The sequence below is a fragment of the Diorhabda carinulata genome, chromosome 2 (genome assembly GCF_026250575.1).
Source record: "Diorhabda carinulata isolate Delta chromosome 2, icDioCari1.1, whole genome shotgun sequence".
Lineage (NCBI taxonomy): Eukaryota > Metazoa > Arthropoda > Insecta > Coleoptera > Chrysomelidae > Diorhabda > Diorhabda carinulata.
Genome location: NC_079461.1, coordinates 29,445,448 through 29,471,673, shown reverse-complemented (window position 1 = coordinate 29,471,673; position 26,226 = coordinate 29,445,448). Strand labels below are relative to the sequence as shown.

The 26,226-nt window shown below is 31.0% G+C and overlaps 2 protein-coding genes across 2 annotated transcripts; one reads left to right on the top strand and one right to left on the bottom strand.

Annotated features, from left to right (window-relative positions):
* Positions 1-62: 62 nt before the first annotated feature.
* Positions 63-23,054, top strand: LOC130903832 (uncharacterized). The gene is made up of 10 exons (XM_057816171.1): positions 63-274; positions 4,864-5,798; positions 6,832-7,473; positions 8,643-9,415; positions 10,491-10,871; positions 12,060-12,214; positions 12,381-12,600; positions 12,747-12,974; positions 13,362-13,484; positions 15,028-23,054. Exons 2-10 carry the CDS (start codon positions 4,865-4,867, stop codon positions 15,154-15,156), a joined length of 3,585 nt encoding a protein of 1,194 aa, XP_057672154.1. The 5' UTR covers positions 63-274; position 4,864; the 3' UTR covers positions 15,157-23,054.
* A 1,722-nt stretch (positions 23,055-24,776) lies between these two features.
* Positions 24,777-26,190, bottom strand: LOC130903838 (39S ribosomal protein L47, mitochondrial). Its single transcript, XM_057816181.1, has 4 exons — positions 25,980-26,190; positions 25,627-25,773; positions 25,188-25,562; positions 24,777-24,961 (listed from the first exon to the last, which is right to left on the bottom strand). Exons 1-4 carry the CDS (start codon positions 26,072-26,074, stop codon positions 24,820-24,822), a joined length of 759 nt encoding a protein of 252 aa, XP_057672164.1. The 5' UTR covers positions 26,075-26,190; the 3' UTR covers positions 24,777-24,819.
* Between the last annotated feature and the right edge of the window lie 36 nt (positions 26,191-26,226).

Genomic DNA, 26,226 nt, shown 5'->3' with positions numbered 1-26,226 from the left:
GTGTAACTCATAAAACATAATAAAATGACAGCTTACAACTGGTGTACGACTCTTGGGGTCTATGGTTCCGTGTCATACGGAAAGCTGAAAAAAGTGACTTTCTGAAGAAAATCAATGAGGGAATTAAAAACGCAAAACAAACCAAACGCATGCTCCATGTAGTCTTTTCTTTATGCATAAAATAAAAATACGGCAAGCGTGACGTTTCCTTGGTGTAATAAGTATGTGTTATTAAATTCGAATTTTAGAAATACATAGGTACAATAATAATAAGGTAAGTACTTAGTGACGATTGAGATTGATATTCCCATAACAAGTGAGCCAGGGCCACAATCAATTATTTGTTTCTGAATTAATAATGATGCATTTGGTTTTATTCCATAAACTAATTTAAATGCAAACAGTAGAATACTTTTGAGAATATATTTATTGATCATAATTTGCTATTGCACGATTGTGTTTATTATTGTCATCAATGTCATCTGGACTTGAATAGAACATTTATCATAATTACAAAGTTTTTTATTGCTTAGACAATTTTATGTTTTTTTTGTTGAAATGTCTTGCTTTTAGGTCTCTTCTGATTGAAAATTAGTTTTTAAAAAATAGGCCGAAACGTCAATTTTTTACCTGTTTGAAAAACTAATTTAGACAATTTAGCAACATAAATTACAAAATATACACAGTCGGCAATGGTTTTTAGAATAATTTTCATTCATTACAATAAAAAAGAACCTTTGACTTCATTATTACAACATAAAATGAACACCTTCAATATGAAAATGCAATTAGAATTGGTAACAATCAATGTTTTAGCTAATATGTCATATTAACTGAAAATAATTTTATCCAAAGACACAATATTTATTGAAATAATAGATATACATTACTTAGAATAAAAAAATGAAAAATATATAGTCTATACATTCCATTTCTTCTTTGTGTGCATTTTAAACAAGTCTACATGTCGTAATGGTCTTTTATTTCTTATTTCTTTAGCACTAAATATTATATATCTCAATTTAGATAGATAAATATGAATAGAACACTTTTAAAATGCAATTTAAAAAGCAGGGAAGATGAAAAAGTGGTGAAATCACCACAATAAAAAATAATATCAAATGGAGCAAAATAATGTAGGTAAAGACATGAACTCCAATTTAATCATTTTCTATCTATCTATCTAAAATTGCGGCTTTAGCAACAAAAATTAATCACTTTTTCTACATAAGTAAACCTTTTTTCTTTTTCTTCAACCTGCGCTCCGGTCCTTTGAGAACCAGGGCCTTGTGAACAATTGACTGCCAATCCTTTCTGTCTTGAGCATGGTGTCTCCAACTTTGAACCCCTAGGTGGATCAGGTCTGCCTCAATGTCATCTAACTAGGGAAGGCGCGGTCTTCCTCCCAGTCGCCATCTTCCAGGAACTTTATAGATGGCTTTGCACAGGTATCAATCAAAATCCTCTCCCAACGTGACCCAGCCACCACAAACTTGCCCCTCAGATAAACGCCACCAAATTTGTCTCAGCCCAGCATTCCTCCCTCAACGCACCATTCTCACAAACAGGGCCCAAAAATCTTTCTTAGGATCTTAAGTTCCCAGCATTTCAAAATCCGTTCACTTGTTGTCATCGTAGTCCACGTCTCTCTCAGTCAAAAGTCAAATAAGGACATTTATACAGATTTCCAGCTGAAGATGTAATAATAAACTTAGTAATTATTAAATTCATTCCTCCATTATTTTACTTGTGTTATCTTAAACCCACTATTTGTAACATTAACTCATTTACTGGATTAGAATTGCTAACAATATCTAGAAACTACAAGTTATGGTGAGCAATTCAAAGTACAATATGTAAAGTTTATGTTTGTGATGACGTCCATTATCATCTATACACTCTCAAACATTTTTCTTAAGATTTACAAGGATTCTAGGATGATAATTGCAACTCTATAAAAATATTACATTACAGTATTGATCACAGTAGATTGCCTTGCAAAGGGATGCATCATTCTGGGAAATGTCGTTTACATATTACGTTTGTGTGCTTTTGCACAATAATAGTCTCTTTCCAAATACACAATTTGAGCACCCAATCGAGCACATGAGTGCGCAATGCTTTTAAACCAACGTTCCAAATTGTCGTTTTTAAGATCTATGTCTCGAGTACAGCTGCGTTTTCTCCTTACCCCTCAAACACCAGATACATATTTTTGCCCCATGATCTTCAAAATTGTACTTTAAACACAAACTGTAGAATTGACGTTCTGAGGACATGCATTCGTTTCAATTTATTTAGATTAACATTAACTTAAAACAAACTTTTCTTATATTATTGGATTCAGATTCAAATTAGGAATATAAATTATTACTTAATGAAAAAAAAAATACCTTAAGAAGGTATATATAATAAAAATATAATTTCAAAGAAGTGCTTCCATAGTTTTCGTATTTTATGTTCTCGTATTTCTGACAAATACATAACAAATAAACAATTAATTTGTGACTTGGCACTTGACACAAAACTTACCGAAGTTTAATTCATGTGTACCAAGCTCTTGAGCGTTGAAACCATGGATTTCCTGCGTCCATTTCATTGAGTTATACCAGTAAGAAATTCTTACTCGTGTAGATATAATGGACATAACTCACTGAAACATTAGTTAATGGGTCTCTTCTGATTATAGGGTTAGACCGACCTTTGTCCTGTCCCTATTGATTAGCATTATGTGCTGCATAAAATTTTAAAGTTTTTCTTTTGTTTATCCTCACCTGTTCCGACTAGAGCACTTTCAATGAAAAAGGGACCAATTATTTTGTCGCCTATTATTCCGGTCTATACATTCAATTTTTCGGGATATTGGGTATGAGATTCACGCATCCAACGAGGATTGTTACGTGACCAGTATCTAAAAAATTTGGATCGCTTTGATTGTAACATTTTTCCATCATTAGGTCTGCAAACTCTTCACGTCTATCAAAATCGTCATCTGACAACTCTTGAACCAATGTTACTTTGTATGGATGGAATTTATTAATTCCATTAATTTTCATTACGGATGTTTGCGAAATATCAAGTTCCCTGGATTTTGTCTAGTACTCAAGCGTGGATCGTCCTATAACAGGACACAAACGTCTAAATATTTGTGTTCAGTTTCGTTAAACTTTTTACTTACTTAAGTTACTGACAGTAGATCTTGTTATAGGATTTCGGTTAGGATATAAATTATTAAAGATATCCTAATATCATTAAAATATCAATTCGTTGTTTTTCAAATAAACGATCCATTGTGACTTTCAATAAATTTCAACAATAATAATTTATTGAAAACGTCAAATTTGTTATTGTAGCAGTCATATCCACCTCAATGTATTATTTCAACTTCAGCGGAGATAACGCAAATGTAGCTATAACTAGGATTTCGAAAAGCGAAAAATATACAGGGTCATCTATTTGCAATAACAAAGTTCATTATTTTTTAGGAAAAAGGAAAGATCTGTCAACAATGTAAATACCACTATAACACCGGCTGTATCACAAGACTCTTGTACACAAAAATTTATAAAAATCGTACAAGCCGTTTCTGAGATAATTGAGGCGTTCCATACATAAAACTCACTCTATATAAGAACTTTTTTTACTTAAATCAGTAGTTTGTATTGATAGAAAATGACTGAAATAAAAACATTTATCCTTGATTTTGTTGAATGCAGATTCGTGCAAAGAAATATTGTGCATTAAAATTCAGGATTTGACGCAGTATTTCATTGGCAGAACTTGTGAATGTTTTCATGTTGCACGCGTTTTGGATATATGCCACGGGTTATTATTATTACCAATAGAATTTATTGTCAATGTTTCACATATTCACAAATTGGCACACACAATTAATAATCACGTTTTAAAATATATGTGAAATAGTCCGTTTATAGAGGAAAAACATTGTTTATTCAAAGGTTATAAAAGCAAAGTAATAATAGTTCATTTGAAATCATAGATGAGGCTAAAAATATAACTTGAAATTAACTATTTATGAGTTGATATTGTGGGCGACATCTGTTAATTTTCTTTCAATAGAGGTGAACAACAAAGCCAGAATACGAACAAATTTTCTGGTTTTATAAACAATACAAAGTGTTATTTCAAATTTTAGTCTAAATAGTAAAATAATATACTTGTTTAAAGTGCTTTTCTGAGATAAAACCAACCACACATCCTTAAGGTTCACTTCGAAAACAATAAAAACGAGGTAAAAATTGTATTGTAAGAAATGTTCTAATTATTAAAATCTCATTCTAGTGGCCAATAAAACTTTGTAGTTTCGTGTAGATATCCAAGTCTCTACCTACATGAACAAATGCACTTCCAATCTCTAATTATATCACTCAGTTTTATTGTTCTCATGAGGCTGAGAAGTTAAACCAGATGTTTGTAGACACAAACTTTTAATAGTTTTTGAATTTGTTCCTATTAGTATACATAATACAATATGTTTCGCTTTAAAAACTGCTTCACCTTCTTTTAGTGGTCTGCTTCTATCTCTACTAAGATGTTAAAAACGGTTACTTCGATTTTCGTCATTTTTAAACACAACTTTTTGTTCTAACCACACAAACACGTTTAGGAAATAACGGAAGTTACCAAAATAAAAAAAACTAACAAAATCACGAAAAACACACAAAAAAAAGACTAAACAGCATCTAACACTCTTAACAGATTGTATTGTTGCTATAGAAACCAAATTCAGAGCCATCTAGTGACACGTGATTTTCGCCAATATTTAACATAAATAATTTATACTAAGGTTATATGAATTGATCTGATTAACATGATAACATGACAATATTTAACTTTTTCCAGTATGGAATTTTCTATCCAAGCGTATGATGTCAAATCTCAAGACCATGATTTTCCAAAAAAATTGCAAGATACCGATACACAAATGACATCAAGCACTGTTTCAAGTTTGTCATCCCCTGTAGATTCTGGTGTTCAGTTACTGGACAGCGAAAGTGAAATAACATCAGTTATGTCAGTAAGTGGATATAACTGCGATATAGAAAATATACCCACAGATAGTAACAAAATCAGTAACAAATACAATATTAGTGATAAAATTTTAATACATCAAGAACAAGTAAAAGAGGAAAAACGTGATATTGAGAAACCTCTTATCGAAGAAGTAAAGGTTATGACAAAAAGTGATATTATTAATCAAAATGTGTGTGACGAATATAAAAAAATATCCTCTTCAGTCCCAAGCTACTTTGATGATAGGAAATTCGATACTGCATCCAGTACTAAATCAGAACACCAACAGTTTAGTGATGAAATATTTGAAATGGAACATCCTATTAAAAACGCTGAGAATACAGACATCATGAATGTTTCTTTGACGAGCTATGAGCTCTTAGATTACACACTCCAAAATAAAAACTTAACTGTAGAAAATCCAGATATGCACGTAAGTCTCTCTGAAGAGGTTAATGAAAACTTAAAACTAACTCTTAACACAGAATCTACAGAAGCTCAACCTACATTACCCATACAAGCAGTTACAGAAGAGATTCCAATTAGTGATAACAAGAATGAAGAACAAATTGTGTTTAGAAGACAGAGGAAGAAAAAATCTAAATCAGATACGCCTAAAAAGAGAGTTTCATTCCATGAAGACATTTTGAATAGCACCAAAATAGACGATATTCATATAAATCATGGTTTTATTACTCATGAACCCGAAGTATCATTAAGTTTTTTTCAAAGAGGATTTATTAGAAAACCAGATGTTGTTAAAGGTAATTAATTACACTTTTTATTTAATGATTTGATTTTAAAGATTATAGTCTCCACATGTTAAAACTCATTGACTAAGAAAGCTGTTAATGAAGAGGAATTTTCCTATCCTGATCCATGTTACAACAATCCTTTGGTGGAAATCCTGTGTTTTTAAATAATACATAAATAATTTAATAATATTAGCTTACAATGACAATAGAATATATTTCTAGACATTATTGAGTTTTTAAAAAATTTTCAGATCTCATTTCTGTACTAGCTAACATTATGTATTAAAATAATCATATATTTCCAGAAAAAATACACTACTGGTCAAAAGTTTTTGCCCACCCTATAGTTTGCACAACAATTAAAACCACTACGATTTTGATATTCATATATGTATATCATCATCATATGCAGCCTACTCCTACGATTTATGTATTGGTTCTTCATTTGAGCCCATTGATGTTTGTTAGTCGAGCCCAAGTTGTTCCTGCTAACTTGTTTATATCATGGTCCCATCTTAGGTTAGGTCTTCTCCTGGGTCTTTTGATGTCTCGAGGGTACCATGCTGTAATTTTTGTGGTCCATCTATTATCAAACATTCCCATTGCAATTTGAGGGTTTTGATTCTGTGGATAATGTCTATTAACTGGGTCTTTCGCCGTATCAATTCTATTTTCGTGTGATCCTTTTTTTATACCTAGCATATTGAATTCCACTGATCTTTGTGCAACCTGGAGTTTCTAAGTAGGAAGTCATCTGATATCTTGGTTGAGTTCAAGGCTTCAATCTGCCTATTCCTTGGAATTTTAACTAGGAAATGAAAAGCTGAAACCTAACTTTTGCCTGCGTTGGGTCCAATAACTTAGCTAAAATCCAAGGTATTTGTAAGTTTCTCCGTTTTCCATTGCCTCATTGTGTTGGGTATTGCACTTAGACATTCCATACTCCATATGTATATTTGTGGACAATCGATGTGTTATATGTACATGTAGACAATATGGGAGATGGTATTATGATTATTATTATAATGTTTATATTTTATAGGAAGATACAGTTGGGCAGCGGAAGGCGACGCTCCTTATTATGAAAAACCGTCAACTGAACGAGAGGTAAAATCGGATATCTACATAAACCATCACAAACATTCTTCAACGTCGTCAAGCTCAACGGGCAGCTCAACAAGTTCCATTGATGAAGAAGATTCAGACGAAACTTTTGTGAAAAAGGAACCCAGTTTGAAATCAAAACCAAAATCAAGTTGTTTGAAAAAAACCAAACACCCCAAAAAATATATAGACACTAATATTGTTCAAGAAGAAATAGCTATTAAAAAGAAAAAATCAGAAACCAACTTATTGGATTCTAATATTTTTGGTAGTTTGAAAAATATTTTAAATTTCTCTTCTTCGGTGCCATTGGCTGAACGTGGAGTACCAGAAGGACAGGAAGATTTATCAGTGTACTCCACTTCTCATGATGGATCGAATAGAAAATCTTTGGGAGATTTGAAACTTAGATGTTTCGAAACTATTGAGATACCACCACCAGCTGTGAACAAATTGAATGAGGCAAAGAATAATTTGAAATTAACTAAAAGTGAAGGGTTCTATCCCACTTATCCAAATGTTCAGCAAAATTTACCAGGAAATATTATACTTTGTGACAGTAATGTATATGAACATAAAGGTAAGTTTTTATCACTTATAATTGTTATGTTTTCAATTCTGTACCTCTTATTTATTTGAAATATCAATGATTGTTGGACTGATATAACCAAGTTTATGCTGCTATTCCTGAATTCTTTCTGTTAATTTATTCTAGGTAAAAGCTTTTGGTGCTAACCTTAATCATTGATTTGTTAAATTGTGCTCATTTTTTGTGCTACAATTTTATTGGCCTCTCTAATAAAATTGACTCCAACAATGGTTCCAGTAAAAAATAGATAGACCTACATCTGAATAGTGATGTAAAATGCCCAAAATATAAAAATTCCCGGGCATTTCTGAGAAAATATTGAATTATAGTAAAACAAGCACTTATTAATGATAATTATTGATGAATCTGGTTTGATGATATAACAAATTTTCTGTACAATCTTTTTATATTTAGTAGATTGGACCAAAAAATCAACTATTGCAATGTCATGTCAGATGAACCATTTTCCTATAACTACACCTTGAAAATTGGTATGATTTCAGAATTTGAATTTTTAACTTTGGAATTTTGTAATTCACTTAAAAATTAGTATTCGGAAAAAATTCAATAAAGATTCCTGAAGGGAATTTAATTTTTTACAAAAATCGTTTTTTAACATTCTTAGTTAAATTCACTCTTTTGAAAGTTATTCAAAGTTAAAGTTGAAATAAATATAATACAATTGTTTTAAGATTCCATTCTTTGTACCAATTTCATAGAGCTCATAATCAATTTTAGACAAAACTACACCTATAATATTTCAGGCATTACTACGTTATTGAATTTTAATGCTATAAATGAATATAATGTAATCGGCTTCAAGTTACAAATCGCGATTGCATTTATATTATTCTAATTTATTATATTATTATATAATTATTATTATATATTATTCATCAGCTATCACAGAATATTGAATTTACTTTTCTTCATTTTCTTTACTATTATAAGTAGTAGTTTTGCCATTGACCTCAATCTTCTTTTTTCTGGTTTAAGCTTAGTTATTTTTTCAAATGTTATAAATGCCAAAACGTTGAGCACTTAAAAAGGCTTTAGACAAGTGCCCAGGCATTTTCCCCATTTATAAATGCTGACTCGTTTTGCTTTACATAATACTGAATGAAAAGGAAACATAAGTTATTCATTTATTTTTATTTCAGGTATCAGTTATTCTTATGAATACGATAAGTTCCAAAAGACTTTTGAAAAACAGCAAACGCCCAAAAGTTCAACAGTTTATCAAATGATACTGAAAGAATTCAATTTCTTTAGAAGACGGGCTCGAGAAGAACAGCGAACTGACCCAGAAGACGATTTTGAAATAATTAGTAACAATGCATCTACACCTGTACAAAATATTGAAAATTCAGAAATTGAACAAGTTGAAGAGCCTCGAACAACAGATACAAAACCAAGTGCTACAACACCGAGTAACACGAGCTTAACAAAATCGTCTAAAATTGATTGGTCAGATAATGAAACAATATCTGATTTAGTGGAACCTCAGAACCCGAGACATCTCAGTTCGCCTAAGAGAAAAATTAACAAAACGAACCATTATTCGATCAGCAATTCGTTTAAATCAAATTTGTCGGACAGGTCGGAAGATACTGAGATTGCAAAATCATTACCCTGTTTAAAATCTTCTAACTCAAAAACATCTTTAATTAACAGATTTTTGAAAAATGTAACATTGAAGAAAATGGTAGATGCTAAAATACAGTATAGACAAAAGAATTCAAGAAGAGTGGTGAATTTGTACGTAAAGGGAGTTAAGCAGGTGCCAAAATGTGATGAAATCGATCAATATTTAGAGAAAGAAATTGCTGTTGGTCGTAATAATGTTAAAAACTATATGGATAGCTTAGATAAGAAAATGGTTGTGCAATTTAGAAAAGATATCTTTAGAAATAGGCTTGAAAAATTACATAGGGTAAGTGCTTGATATTATTCCTCATGCCAGATCTGCCCTATTTCATTGGATGGTAGTAAATTCCTCCAAATAGCAGATAGATGACTATTTGGTGTGGTAAATTCGGCCAGAGAAATTGAGTATGCAGGATTTGTACATGTGAATTTTTTAATATTTCAGTGCATTACCCCTAGTCGGCGTTAGTTAACCCACCAGTGACCTACCGACCGTTTTAAATTGTTTCATAGCTCCACTTCCTGTTCTCGTCCCTTTCAGGCTCGAAAAGAGAGACTTACTCCGACACTTCACCAACTTCAAGGTCCTATAGCTAGCTTCAAGGAGTAAAACCTAACCTAACCTAACCAGTTTGACACTTTTTGGCTGAATTTACCAGTGAATTTAAAACTACCTTGTAGGGTAGGTAATTAATTTGGCCGATTTCATTAGCCATGTTATTTGTCTTTGTATATGTTAATAATATTATTGTTATTTGTGATGAGGGCTTTTTTAGATTTGTTTTTTTATAATAGAAATTTGGGCAAAACTACTGTTATGTATCTACATGACTTTTCCCATACCGACGCAAAAAAACTTCTCCATCCCTGGCTTCTAATTTTCATGCGGGACCGCTTCTAGCAATTACTTCGTAGATGGAGTATCTAGCTATACAGCTCTTCCATCAGTTGCTTCTTCAGCCTCGATTCTACTCCTTCCTCGTTTTCATGTCTTCAAAGTAAAGTCTCCACACCTCAGTGGCGAACGTGCTCGATAGTGTTCAGGCAGTCTCCATTGATAACATAGCCTTAGACATATTTTCAGGCGTCCCTTTTATTAGCCTATTTCAGCTTCGCACTTTTGTTTCATCATGTACAAGTTGGGCTCTTCCGAGAATCCTCATATTTGAACCTGTGCAGGTATTATCTGAAGCACTCTTGTCCAGAGAGCATGTGGGTCATGTAGTACCTCTCCGTGAGGGCGGCTAAGCGAAGTGTATCCACTCGAGAGTCGGTAGGTCCATTTTCCCTTAGACGAGACATCCCATAAAGTTTGCCAACGACCTATGCTATTTGTCCGCTCATCTCTTCTTAATTTTTAGGTGTTTCATGTAAGAAGTGCATACACAACAGATGGTGAATCTAGACCTCTATTAGTTATTTTAACAGACATCACACTTTATATAGTAAGTTCCAAACCAACTGGTACCTTAACTAACCATTTTGTTCTTCCTTATACTGACTTGGATACGATTTTAATCGGACCTCAAGGACAAACCATCCATTTTTCGAATCATGATAAAGAAATGCAATGTCTTGTTAGTACAGGATGTACAAATTTGACAAGTGATTTAGTTGGACAGCTAGAAATTGCAATGAGAAAAGATATTAATAAACCTCGTTTACCAGCTGTAAGGCAGCTTACTATGAGAGATATGGTAAATTTGAGAAGATCTATTTGTAGAACTACCTCTGTTCATAAAGTAAGTTGAACTTTTAACAATAAAATTTATCAGTAAATGATGATATAGTTCAAGCTGTATTCGTTAAAGTAAATTATAACTGTATTTACATTCAGAGCTATTTTCATCTGATTCCAGAATTCTTTACAGGCTTCAAGGATGTTAGATTTTTTCCTAATCATTTTTTTAATGAGAAGGCATATGGCAATCCAGAACCATGACCTGCGCAACAATAATAAGGCCGTTGATTGACAAACAACTTGTTTTACTCTATTGTGACCACTAGGTTTTGCTACTTCTCAGTGTAGTCGTGCGTTCTGTTGCCTTGCATTGGTTAAGATTTATCTTTAAAAGAAATTATTAATTGTTTCTTTACAACGTGTAGTGACTTTTTGTGTTTATATTCCAAATCTATATCCCAAAACCTGTTAATATCTGTTCCTTGCCTGTGAGAAATAATTATTATGTACAACTCTAATAAACCTACAGTCATTTCAAAAATTGTGTAGTTATTATTAATATTTAGTTTTCTTCTCATCATTTATTAAAGCTTCGCTATAAAGGGTGTGTTTTAATAATGTACTGATACTAGCTAACCTAGTGAATGGATCAGATATGTCTTTTTATGATAAATCTGTCTGAACTTCTTCAGTATATCCATATGGAAATTCTCCTGGAACATTTTCTGTACTTGTACATGAAGTTTCAGTCTCTTCTAAATATATTCTTTCATAAAAATATAATATTCAATTAAATGCTGCCAAATTATAATTGAGACTACAGACAGAAAATAAGTAGGCCACATCAAGTATTCCCGGTAATCTTCGGGTCCATATGGGAGCTTCGCTAACTGCCTATATATCAAAACGAAACTATATGAATTTCTAAGTTTCTTTTGATACCAAATATTTATGCCTATAAGTCTCTTGAATAAGAGCCTAGCAGAAATGTGTATTTGGGGTTGGTACCAGCACCAGTTTTCATGGTAGTTTTTGAACCATCTTTATATTATATAAAAGTATTTATTTGGAAAGTTTGGGTACTGTATTACCTTCTCTAATCTTCCTTATTAGTACTGTGGTAAATTTTTTTCAATGTTCATTTTATTAATCACTTATGACTACAATCTAGTAATCCAGTAATTTACTTTGGATTGTATATCATTTCAATTCAAGTACTACTGAGTTATTTACGAGTTTGTATTTTTAGGATGAAGAATATTTCTACTACAGTATTGTAAATGTTCAAGATTGTACATCGGATCTCGACCCTACTCCTTTAGGACCTAATAAGGAAGGTCCTTTGATGTTTAAAACTTCAGAAACAGAATCAACACGATGGGAAACTGCTTATTTTATTTTAAAGTAAGCAATCATTTTTTTATCTTACAGGAACAAAATATCTTTTAGAAGTAAATTTACATTACTCATTACAGAAAGTTATTTACTTACTATGGTGTCACTTTAATGATCAATTTTGTAATTGATTCTGATATAAATTGTGTATTTCATTATTATTCTTACTTTATAGAGCCGGTGTTTTGTACATGTTATCTTCGCCTTCTCAAAGAGTACCCATGAGAGTGTTTCCCCTCATTAATGGTTCTTGTCAAGGTGCTAGAAGAGTACCGAATAGTGCAAGGCCACATACTTTTCAAGTTATTGTTGAAGGGAAGAGTTTACTGCTGGCCGCACCCAATGAATACGTGGCAAGTGAATGGTTACAGGAATTGGTACATGCTGCTAGTGGAGTGAGTATAATTCAAACTAGTTTGTTTGACAATTATATAATATACATTAGGTATAGGTATAAAAAACAATTAATGTTTATGCTTTTGTTCTTAGTTTTCGTATTTTTTTATTGTTTTTCTTCTTAATGTTGTTACATATATTTCAGATGTACAGTCACCAACGTGAAAAAAATCCAACTCAATCGTGTTCATTGTTGATGACCAGTGAACACATCCTAACTGTTAGAGAAGCATTTCCTATCATGTTGAACAGTTTATTGACTACGAGAAGTCTTCATGAACCAATCAAGGGAACTCAAGCCTTGTCATGTGCCTCAATAGTCAATTTAACAGCATTTCGTTTACCATCTGCTGAACAAAGTTGGTGTATACTGGTAAGTAAACACTTAACAATATCAGATAAAAATTTCCGAATTGAAATCAAATGTTGTAATAATAATATGATGATTCAGTGGAACGTCGAAACTCCTGACAGTGATAACCGGAAAGATTAAAATCTGAAATCTAAATATTGTTTTGGTTACGTCTCTTCAAATAGTGCGTGAGGCACCAACGTTCTTGGGTCTCCAAATTGTAACAGCAAAATTAATGAAGATATTCTTTGAAAACGATAGTGGCGAAAGCATGTGAATGGGGAATTGCTCAGTAATAAGAGCTAGAAAAACAAAGTTCAATATCCTAACTAGAAATCCCTAATCAGCACGGTTTTGATGCTACTGATCAAATCAAAGTGATCAAATATTAACATGGTTTATTTTCAGGAATTTGCTTGTAGAGAGGTACATGAATATAGTGGTGACTGGATATTGTATTTCTCAACTAATGTAGAATTGGAAAAGTTCATATCGACACTTGAGAACCTTTGGCATTACAATAATGACAAGGTGAGTACCATATATAACTATGAGGTTTTTCCTTTGTCCAAAATATTCTTTCAGTATTATTCTTAAACAGACAGTATAGAGTCAAAATTAGTTATAACCTTAATTCCCCGGCAGGAGACTTCCTCAGATAGTGGTATTTGATCTCAGTTATAGTATTTAATTAACTGGTACTCAAATGGGGTAAACAATTAATATTAAATTAATAATAATAAACAAACTAAAGCTATCCCCGGACATGATAAACAATAAAAAAAGTTTCAGCAATAAATAAATTTATTGAAAAAATAATAAATTCGAATAAAATGAATAAAAGTAGTTACAAATTAGAAACAACTCATACTTATACATATTAAAGATAAGACTGGGACTTATCTATGGATATCCAGGATGGCAGTAGCCCTTAACTGAATTCCAGTTGATGGAGTTGAGTTAAATTTGTTTGTTTGTGATGTACCAGTTGAAACTTTTGGGTGTGATTCAAACTCCAACCTGGCAGCTGTAGAACTACAGAAAAAAAATAAAATGAGAAATGAAACGAGGACACAGATGGAAACTACTGCATTAGGAATAAGTAGAAATAATAGATTTGAATAAAAGGAGCTTATGCTCGAACATACAAAGAACTGAAATAAATTTTTTTTAAATTTAACCAAACAAACAGGAATCTGTTCTATTTTATTTGTTCTGTTCCTCTAATAAACAGGAAATAAGAATTTATATGAAAACTATTATACAAAATTTGCTTAAAACAAAAGGAAATCCATAAAGATAACTACCAGCTAATATAAGGAATAAAATTACCACAAATTCATTAAAATTTACTTTGAATTAAAGTGTAGCTAGATAGAGGAAGAATTCGAATACACTCCGAGATTTTATTGAATTTCTCGAATGAAGTGGGAGGTCGATAACAAATTAATATCTTCAAAAACTCGAATGTTAGAACAAATAAATTAATGACTACTTTGCCACAATACATGAACAAAGAAATATTCAAAATGTTTGGAGAAAATCGTAACAAGCCAAATGGTATGTTAGATAGTAAATTAAAAATGAATTAAAGAGTGTGTTGGGAAGCGTTTTCTTGGTCTTTTGTGTCACCTAACATTTTACTGGACCATTTAGAGTTCATTCTCCAGTTCCAGTTGGTTTTGAATTGAGTAAAAGCATAAAACATAAATTATTGTTCTTGTCTAGGTAATTGAATTTCATACAGTTTTCCTGAATCAGCTTTGAATTGAGATCAACGGATTAATAGTAGCTTGTCTGTGTATCAAATTTCTGATAGTTTCTTTCTTGGTTCATTCCTATATATCTTTCAGTGATACAGAGACGGGATTTTTTTGTGCTAGTCCCTATTACTCCAGGTACAGCTTCCGTTTTCCGTGATTTTCAGACCATCAATATGAAGTATAAAGTACTCTGGAAATGTCTAGTAACGAGGACATAGCTAGAATATAGGTTATTTTTGGGCAATAAGACTTTAATATTCCTTGTCTACATATATAATAAAACTATCTTAATCATTATTTTATTTTATTAGGGAGACAGCTTTCCTCTAAATACAATACCAGAAACAGATCCATTGAGTAAAAAATGCGTAGATGTTTATACATCTCTACTTGGAACCTGGCCGTCTATTTCTAGTACAGTATTACTTCAGTTCTTATAAGCGAAAACATTGTTTAGTTCAATTTTTTGTTCACGTATACCATGCATGTCTAAATATTCATTACTAGGAGAAAATTAAAACACAAAGTTTCTTCTGTTATTATCACTTACAACAGACAGGTACTGATCAATACCAATCTAACATTAATCTAACCGATAACAGGAAATTTAAAATATATAAATTCATTAGGATAAGTCTGGATATAGTATTAGAAACAAATATTGAAGTTGGTGCCGGACATTATGATGATTGAGTAAAATTTTATTGTATTGGCTGTTTGATAAAAACATGAATTAAGACAAACAAAAACTTGCCGCAGTAGACAAAAATTTGTTACTTTTACAAAAATGCTCTAACCAATCGGCTGATCTGTCCAACATTTAGTTGGATTTACAACTTGCATGCAATAAAAATAAATTGCGGCAAAATACTAAAGTTGCTATTGCTAGATTTTGCATGATTCATTGTCCCATGTTAAGCAAAAAAATATAAATAGCATTATGTATGTTAAAATAAGTGGTCAACAAATGATATCGTGGGCTTAGTACAACAATTAGGTGCTTAGGAACATGGTCTTTACTAGATAAAACAAATAGTATAGTTTCGTCTTAATGTGTCAGTAGTAGTAACTTTTTTCACAACTCTCTGTATGTGTTGTTATGAATAAAATCTCGTTTTCGTTCATAGGTTTCTAATTCATAGTACTTTCTAAAAATACAAAGCCTGTCTTTATGAGAAAACTTTCGGAAGCATTTCTTTCGACATGTTATTTTACATGGGTCATGCATGAATTCTCCAGAAACAAATTTGTTTCTAAAAGAAATATAAGCTTCTCTACAAGAAATTACTTACCAGAACGAACATTGGGGTTTTAAGGACTGCCTCTAATATCTTTTTGCTTCTAGAATTCATATTTTTCACAACTTTGAGAACATGTAATTAAGTTTCTTACAATTTGTTTTGTGGATTCAGTGAGGTCTTGGTCTGGCAACTTAAAATACCAGGTTGTAGTAACAAGAATTATTCTGATTTAAGAGACACCTACTTCTTAACATATTTGAAATGTCGTGAGACTTATCTAGTTATAGCATAAGAAAGGACTGAATCATAGCGTTACAAGCCAGTATGTATCATTATTTCCCAGAAAAGTCAAGTTACCTGGTTGTTGTGCTAAACCCCACAATATTGTTTAATATTGGATAGTAAATGGGATATGTAATTTCCTTTTATCTACTCTAGGCTCAATTATTAGTACTGTACCATTCATATCATATGCCCTGGGATATATTTGAATATGATGGGATTTAAATAATAAATACTCAACTAAAAATATTAGAATTTGGAAGAAAAAAGTCACATGTATAGTGAATATTATGACATGCAAAATATTCTCAACCATATTTTTACACTTAGACGATTTGTATATATATTTACAATTTAATTATTTTTTCTAAAAAAATTTTATCAACTTTGAAAATTTTTTCTCGTCACTTCTAGTCATTTTTTTTGTCTAATAAGGAATATTGTGATATGTATGAAAATAATGTAGTAATAATAATTTTAATATTGTTTATCAAGTATACGCTTCTGTAGTAATTACTATACAAACGTGCACATGTAGACAAAACACTAATATACAGTTTGTGTTATAGTTTTTAGTAACTCTGAACTAATCTAGTAGTGGAATAAGTATTAAATTGATATTCAAAAACAAAAACTTAGAGCAAAAGCATTTGTTCACTTCCACGGCGGGTATTTTGACAATTTCTTAAATTGCTCTATACTGTCATCAATAACTTCACTTCTCTTAAGTAATTGATATTGTGATGTTAAATACATTCCGTAAAAAGCTGGTGAAGAAATTATCCAAACATTTTTAATTCAAATTTGAAATATATTAACAAAACCATTTCAAAAAATATAAATTCTGGTTTGGCCTTTCTTATGCTTACATACTTATTCCATTACTAAGATTATAGATATACTCTTAATATGATAAACTTGTTTAGTATTAGTATCTAGCTAAAAATTTACATGAAATTCAGTGTGAAATTATTGTAATTAATTATATATTGTAATCATTATACAAAGTGGTTTTATAGAGGGTGTTAATTTACGATTTTTGTTATTAGTATTTTTAAAACATTTTTTTAATTGACATACTCAATATACATACTCAATTAAAAATGAAGAATATACAGATTGAAGCAAAGTATGACAAACGTTTTAGGTAATGTCCCATTGAATTGTATTTCAAAACTATTTCGTATACAAATGCACAAGTTATCAGAATTAAATAAATAAGATGAAAATTAGAAAAGTGCTAAAATTCTGTAATAAATCTTGTTGCTATTTCGAATGTGTCTACTAGCAAGTGCTTTACAACTTCTTTTAAGTTTTCATATAAAGTGATCTTTCATAGTATCTAATTTATTTGTTAAAGGAAATACGAATACATTTTTGTTTACTTCAGTACATATTTTCAACAATACTCAATAATCACCGATAGTTAAGGGGGTATCCTGGTCTGGAAGCCTAAATTTTAGGCATTTTTTAAACTAAAGTAAAAAAATTGAAAAACATTTTGCTATAAATTTTTTATATATTTATTGACTTTTAAAGAATATAAAAAAATAAGAATTTCAATAAATTACAAGCCTGGAAAGTGGAGGCTACAAAAATTTCTTAATCTGTAAAGTCGCTATCGCATTGGCCTTAGCCAAAAAAAATCACAAAATGTCGTCGACATGAAATATCAATTTTTCTCCCCTTTTTTTTACCTTTTCGAATTTTTTAAAAATACTCCAAAGCCTGAGATTCCAGTAGAACAATTTGCTCCGCTCGGCCGGCTTAGACGCTACGTCGCAAAATCTACTGCATCTCCGGAAATAATGCGAATTTGTAAAAATTCGTTTAAGGACATATTCTTAAGGGTCTATGTTATAAAAATATGCAAAAAAATCATATTTCTAGACCAGAATATGCCTTTGTTGTTATTTGGGTTGATAAAATAATAAAGCTTAAAAGTATACCAAAGAATTTAAATTAGTATTTGAAAATTCAGAATAAGATCCTCTGTTCTGTAACAGGATATTCAATGTTCTGAAGATTCTGAATTTATGTAATAATTCTGCAGCTATATCTCTGACACACTGAATTTCTGCAATATACATTTTTTGGTAATAATCTAGATTAGGTTACACCCTTCCGATTTCGTTAAAATTTTAGAACATTATGAAGAAAATTACGCCAAACAATACTATATATACTGCGCGGAAACCATTCCTTCATGTACTTTTTTTCGATTGAAGAATTAAATAATAATAATCTAACCTATTATGTATTTTATAATAATCTAACCTAACCTAAAAATTATCACAATTTTTAGGTTGGGTTATTATTATTTTGGCTCTATACCGACTTACGCCGATTCTAGGAGGTGCTGCATCAAGTACACGAAGACTACTTAGCGCAGTAAACAGTTAAATATGTACATTAATATACAAAGAGCGACGGCAATTCGTGTGTGCAGTGCGTTTAGGACTGTATCAACTGAAGCTGTCCCAGTACTGGCAAGTATAATACCTATCGACCTGCAGGCTCAACAAAGATCTCGATGTATGGGGAAAGAATTATAAGTATGTGGCAAACAAGGTGGTCTGATATCACTGCTAAGTGTCAATGGACTAAAAAGTTGATAACTAACATAAATTTATAAGTAACAAGAACACATGGTGAATTAAACTATTATTCGAAAAAAATGCTAACTGAACATGGATGCTTCCAACAGTATTTTTTCCGGTTTAAAATTTCGGACACACCACATTGCATTATATGTAGCAAGCAAATAGACTTGTTTTGAATGTCTCCAGTGAGAGACAGAAAGAAGAACCGCCGAGACGGAAATAGGCGATAAAATTTCACCCGAAAATATCGTGGAACATATGCTAAAGAGTCCGTAAGAATGGGAAGTAATACTAATAGTATATTAACATGAAAAGGAATGTTGAAGTAATACCTTTGGGTGATTCCAACATTCTTTAGAACGAACAGCAGGGATTTTTTAGTGAGTAGAAATCCCACACTACCGAAGTCCGAGGGGTGTAACCTAATTTGGATAATTACCCATTTTTTAAAAAATACTTTATATCTTATTGATATACTCCCTATTAACAAAATAATACTCAGTTTTAAAAAGTAATTTGTTATCTGAAAAATTTTTTAGATAAAGGAATGAGATACGGTTTTCACATAATTGTGTTTTTTTCTATGGTTAAATAAAGGGAGTTCACTTTATAAATATTTGTGTATAAATAATAGATTAGGTTCAATGTTTCAGAAGGATTTGTAATTATGCCATACTAAACTGACAATTTTACAATATAACTATGCACATGTACTTGATCATGATAAAAACCAGTTTTAGAATATAAATCAAGATTTTGGTGTCATTGGTTGAATTATTGTGACTAATTAAATAAAACATTTAATACACTTGTTTATAATAAAATAGTAACCAAAATACTAGATAATCAATGCTATGGAAATTATGCATGAAAAGTTATTAAGAATTATTTATATGTGTAAAATATGAAGTACATTAGATGTAATATTTTGTAAAAATATTCAATAGGTGGGGTCATAAAAATAAATTACATTTTTCAGAAGCGACACAGAAAAATTAGTTGCTGGATACCTTAAAAAATTCTTAGCAAATATGAGAGCTGTTAATTTTATTAAGGGTCTTTTTTTTTCTTAGTTCAATATACAAAAATTAGTTCCTCATCATTGGTTGTACAGAAAAATGTTCTTGAAGAATTTTTTAGGAAATTTAACGCTCTACAAAAAATGTATCCTCAACATTTGATTGGTATTGAGGATTTAAGTTTGATTATCTTAAGACAAGTTTTATGAGAAATTAAATGCTCTAAAAGATGGTATTTTATGTTATAACATTAAATAGTCGAAAAATTTTATTGTAATTTATGAATTTCATACTAATTGTGTTTTTTAGTATACAAGTAAATAAAAAATGTTTGAAAATAATTAATTCAGTTAAAAATTGATATAAAAAGCTTTTTTATAACTAACTGGGCATTTTTCTCTCTCTAAAACTGAAATTATCTACTATCTTGATATATTTATAATAAAAACTTCTTTTGTTAATAAATAATTAACTAAGCAATAAATATTTTGATTATTTGCTGTTGATAAAAACTAAAATTCGTGTATATTCCCTCAAATTTTAGTTTTTATCAACTGAAAAACGTCAAAACATCTATCGCTTGGCTAATTATGTATTAATAAAAGAAAAAAGTTTTATAAATATATTTTGATTGTAGATGATTACAGTTTTAGAGAAAAAAAGTTCGGTTAGTTATATAAGCCGCGACAATTACATGAGTCAAAAAAGGCCTTGCATACATATTTACAATACTGATATTAAAGATGTAACTCTTTTTAGTTATTAATTAATTATTAAATTCATAAATTAAATTAAAATTCTTCGATTATTTAATTAAAAACTCTTGAAATCGATATACATGAAAGTTTTATTATGAATATCTATTCATATACAAAAATGAAATTTGTCTTGAAATAATCAAATTGAAATCTTCAATTGATTACAAAAAAAATGTAGGATCCCTTTTTTGTAGAACATTAAATTTCCTAAAAAATAACGTTTTTCTGTAGAATCAATTAATGATGAGAAATGATTTTTTTTCTATTGGATTGAGAAAAAAACAATGCGGAGGATCTTCCTACTAAAATTAAGGACTCATATTTTGTGAGAATTTTTTAAATTTGTTCCTTGTCACTTGTAAAAAAATATTTGATTTTTTTGACCCACTTTAATATTCAATAAAACTTGTAAGAAAACCGTATTTCAATATTCTAGATTTTTACATTGAGGATCTGTGCAAAATATGACAAACTATATATCAGTGGCGGCTTGTGGTAAAAATATTCAGAAGCTGTACAATGTTTCCAAAAAACTTATCTTTTAGAAGTTTTGTCGTATTTCTCATCGATTTTATCAGCTTCCATGCTGAAATAATGGATTATTGGAGTGGTGAATCGCCAAACACTTCCTTACTGAAGACTTTACTTTTATTATCTTCTCAAAAATGTCCTGAATACTTTAAGACTTCCGTTAACTTATTAATGTTGTACACTATCGGGTATGCTTCTTCGACCAGAACCCTACTGTGGCCACAGAAGACAATTAAAAAGATTTATAACCATATCACCACCAAAGAAGTCTGAAGAACCTCTCGTGATGTCTAGAAACGACATGAAACTGGTGATCGGTCTTCTAACAGGTCACTGCTCCGCAAGTCCTGGAAACAGCAGAGCATCTACTCTGCGAATGTCCTGCCCATTTCGCTAAAAGGCATGAGTACTTTGAAAGAGTAGTACTAATACCTAGGGAAGTGGGACACAAGAACCTCAATGGAATAGCCTCCTTTGATACAGAATAATAAGATGTAGAGTCTCGTACGAAATATCTTCTAAGTATAGGTGAAGAGTGGCTGTAAAGCCAAAACGACTTCCCAAATCAATCTACGAATGAGATGCTTCGGGACTCACTTAGAGTTGCATCTAATTCAGCCGAAAAAATTTAAGTCCAAGAAATATGCCACGATTATCGGAAATATCAGTTTCATCATGTCCGCGAAGAGCAAAGTCAAATTTTTCACAATTTTGTTTATAAATTATCTTGATTTTAGGTTTCTACCAATTAAAATGTCGTTTAAAAGCATGTAATATTGACGTTTCGACCACGTTCGCTCTTTATCAAAAGAAGTAAGAAATTAGACAAATTTTTCTATATTTCGACACATTTTCATTACGCACCTGTCTATTTAACCAATAAGTAGAAATTGTACTAGAATAACGAATAATCTGTGTGATTATGAAGGAGTTTTCCTGTCTTTTTATTTGTAAACTAAAGTGCTCGACCCCTATTTCCATCCAAAAAGTAAGCAGGAAAAGTAGAATACAATTTTTTGGTTACAATCTAATCATTTTTGACATAAATAACTTTGATTGGATTTGTTGTGTAGCTTTTTTTCCTTGGTAATGACCAACCTGTTGCTTGTATTCGAACGACCGATTTGTTGAAATGATAAGAACTGTATTTAGTTTATAATTTGTTTATTGATGTATATTTCTAACGATAGAACTAATACTCGTTACATACTCTCGTCTTTACGACTACCCTGACCTTGTAATATCCCCTCCTTTATCTAAGGTTGGGAGATACGATCCCCACTTGTTATAATTATACCTATTTTTTCAAGAATGCAGTGAACTTCTCCAGCTAAATCATGCTACACTGCTAAAACTCATTGGTAATCGAAAGCGCGCGCAAAGCACGTTCGTGTATTTCAAATATCACTCAGATGGTAGGTGGATTAATCAACTGGCCAAATTTAATCATCGCTGGCATCATTTCGTTTCCAGTTTATTTTATAAAGTATATCAAGGCGACAGCGAAGTATTAAAAAATTTTTATTTGGATAAGTAATTAAAAATACTGTATTAGTTCAAATTATGTAATTGTCATTTTTTGCGAACTCTACAGCGTTTATGCACTAGCCGCCCCTGTTATATATAATATAGAAATATATAGATTGAAATGAACATTTTGTTTTCTTATTTTTTTTACTTTGCACAAATTATTCTGCTATTACTAATATAAACATTTTGGATGCTGGATTGTTTTGTTGCTATGTTTACATTTTATGTATTTGTTGGTATATTATATTCAATTGGTGCTTATTAAATAAACAAATTGTTGATTAGTTAATATAAAGTTTGTATGTATAGAACTTGCATTATTTACAAAAAGACCCATTCTATTGGCTCAATGATAAAAATAAAATATAATATTACTATGTGTTTTATTTACCCTAAAAAAATTTATACGTAGACTTAAATTTTCAAAGCAATAAAAATGCTGAGTTTTTTCAAGGCACAATTCTAAACCAAAAACCATATTCTCCGAGTTCATGGTTTTAGTCTCTTCAGAAGATGTTTTGTACTTCACTAAAATATTTTATCTATAAATTCTTGTCCCATTTATTATTGCTAATTCCTCATAAAGTATAGAGCTAGAACATAATACCTGCCAGAAGTTAATTTTTTAACTTTTCGGATTCTATTCTAATAATTCATAGAGGATACTCTTCTAGCACTATATTAGTTACAAGTGCATACCTGTGATGTAGAAGAAAAATTGATTTACTGCTATAAAACAAAACATTTCTCAGCTATACTAACTTATATTATAAAAAAAACATAAATTTTACGACTTGAAATTGCTTAAAATGTGATATCTTTCGACACAATTACTCATATGCATTCGCGGTTCACAGAGGTAAAGTATCACAATATTCCGAAGTTTTGCGTCTTTGTCATTTTTTCTGTCTATTATAATACACAAAACAATCTCTTTTTCTGCTATTTTGCAATATGTGCAGTCTTTTGTCAAGCCTTGTTTCATGTGTTGAATTGGAATGTCTTCATCGATCTTCACGGAACTCATCTAAGAGTTGATCGACTAATCTCTTGACAAACTTCAAATGGGACAATGGTTTTTCGTTCGTCTTGCACTTTCTGAAGTGGTCAACTTTAGATCGCCTATAATTCGAATTGCTCTTCTAAATTGAGTCAAGAATCCTCTTAAAATAATGTTTTTGTAATACTGTCTTGGCTAAATCGCCCACGTGACTATGGCAGGACTTATTGCTTCCAACCTCAATATTTAACAAGAGAATTTATGTTGATGGTGATATTTTATGTCAAAACAGGACCAAATCCCATAGAGATATTACCAATCTGTAATATCTCTATGCCAAATCCTGAGCTGCAGTGCCACCTACCTATGTAAAACTAGCAGCCTCAGTCTTTACTGCATGAAACTCAAGCAGCAGATTGTTTTCACACAACTCTAGAATATTTTTAAGATCAATATTGATAGAAGTGATGTTGCTGCCTATGGATTTGGTGAGCAGAGTTTTTTGGGGTGATTTGAACGACACCAGTGTACTATCGTCGGTGAAACTATAGATTGTGTTTACATTTTTATTGAGTAGGTCATTGATGTACTGGAAAAAGAGAAGATAAAGACATCGATGGATCAGTTTTAGGAAAGCTACTAAGCTAGTCAATAAGTGAGGACAGTAAATAATATGATCTTTAAATAGAAGGTTGGCATGTTAAATTCTATCAAACCTTTGATTGCTTTAGATTCTCCATAGCTTCAGTTTGTACGTTGTTGACATAGGTAAGGAGGCCCCCAGTTGATCTATGTTTTCGGGAGCAGCACTGATGTTAGCAGACTCAAGATTTGCTCCATGACCTTGGCAATGACAGGACTTAAGCAATCAGACACTAATTGTTGGGAACCATCTTTTTTATGATAGAGAAAAGAGTTTGCATAGCAGACTTGTTTGGTCAGTTGCGTAATTCTTCTATACAATTGGTGGTATTCCATTTGATGGGTCAGTGACTTTATTAATGTCAAAGCCTTTGTTTTGCCACATCGGTGTCCAAATTCTATTTCTAGCATGGATGCACCAACTCCAGGCATTTTTATAAATGGGAACAAAAAGTAATAATTCACAATTATATTTTAATTTTCAATACAATGATAATTTATTGAGGAGCAAAATGCCCACCATATTTCCGACTTCTTTTAGCTTTCTCAATATCAACATCTGGATATTGCTGTTTAAGAGCTTCCATGTCCATATTAGGATATCTATTGAGTAATCCAATAACATGATTGAAGTCTCTCCTAAAATAAAATATTTCATAAGTTGCATGGCAAATGGAATTGATACACTCTGCAGCAAAATTAACTGAAAATTTGTAAACTGGCTAAAACTTTTAATAAAAGAATTTTATGGTTCTTTTACTGGCCCAATGTTTTGCTTACAAACTAAAGAATAAAAATTAAAATTTATTTTAAAGCATTTTCTGGTAATTTGAAATATTTGTAGTTTTAAAAAAAGTTAGCTTACGTGGCCTTCCTTCTCTTACTGAGATATAACTTTTCTCGATATTTAACTAGAAAATCTTCAACATCTTTGTCATATTTATAAAATTTGTATTTTTGCTTCCATTTGGTGTTCATCTCTTTAGGTAATGGATATTCACACATTTTGTAATAATATCTTATACCAAATGCCCCAGTTTCTACTCTACCAGGTCTTTCTCCTGTCTCTCCAGTTTCTAATTGGTGGTATGCTTTATTCCGTTCTCTTACTACAGTTTCCAGATTTTCCATAGAATCTGCCACTTTATCCAATCTTTCTGGACTGGGAAATAATTTCACTTGTGCATTGCATTCTTCTTCCATTGTTAATAACATATTTCTTTCTTTAAGCAGAACATACCTGAAAAAGGTTATTGATGTACGTGAAAGAAATATATAAACTTACATTATTGCAGTTGATATACCATAGTTTATGTAAATCTTCATTCGATTTAAGACGTAGTTCTTCTTTTGTCCATGACCTACCACATTTTACTTCCTTGGCTCCCCAATTTTTCTTGTCATCAAAAAAATCCATTAAATCGCATTTTAATGAACTAACTGTGAAATTCCTGGAACAAATCTGTTCAGATTTGGCTAACACTAATTTGGTTAAATAGTAATTATATACATTTATTTTATATTTATCCTATAGAAAATTACGACTTAGCTTCTATTCGAAAGAATAAGAAGATATTTTTTGTTAAATAAAAGTCCAAAAGTATTTATTCGAATAAAATGAAATAACAATTATAAATAAAATCAAACGGACATTTACCTCACAGAGACTGCGTTTTTCAAATTTGCATTAACTCCTAATCTCAAATTATTCAATATACGTACTACTTTATTTAGTCTATAAATGCTCTCCATACTCAAAATATTTTTGGAAAGAATTTGGAAAAAGCAATAATTAATTAGACTAACATCTATCTAATAACCTTTAAAAGATGATAAATTAGGTTATGTTCAGTCTTCTTTTATTCAGTATTTTACCTTGTATTAATGTGGAACTACAATATTAG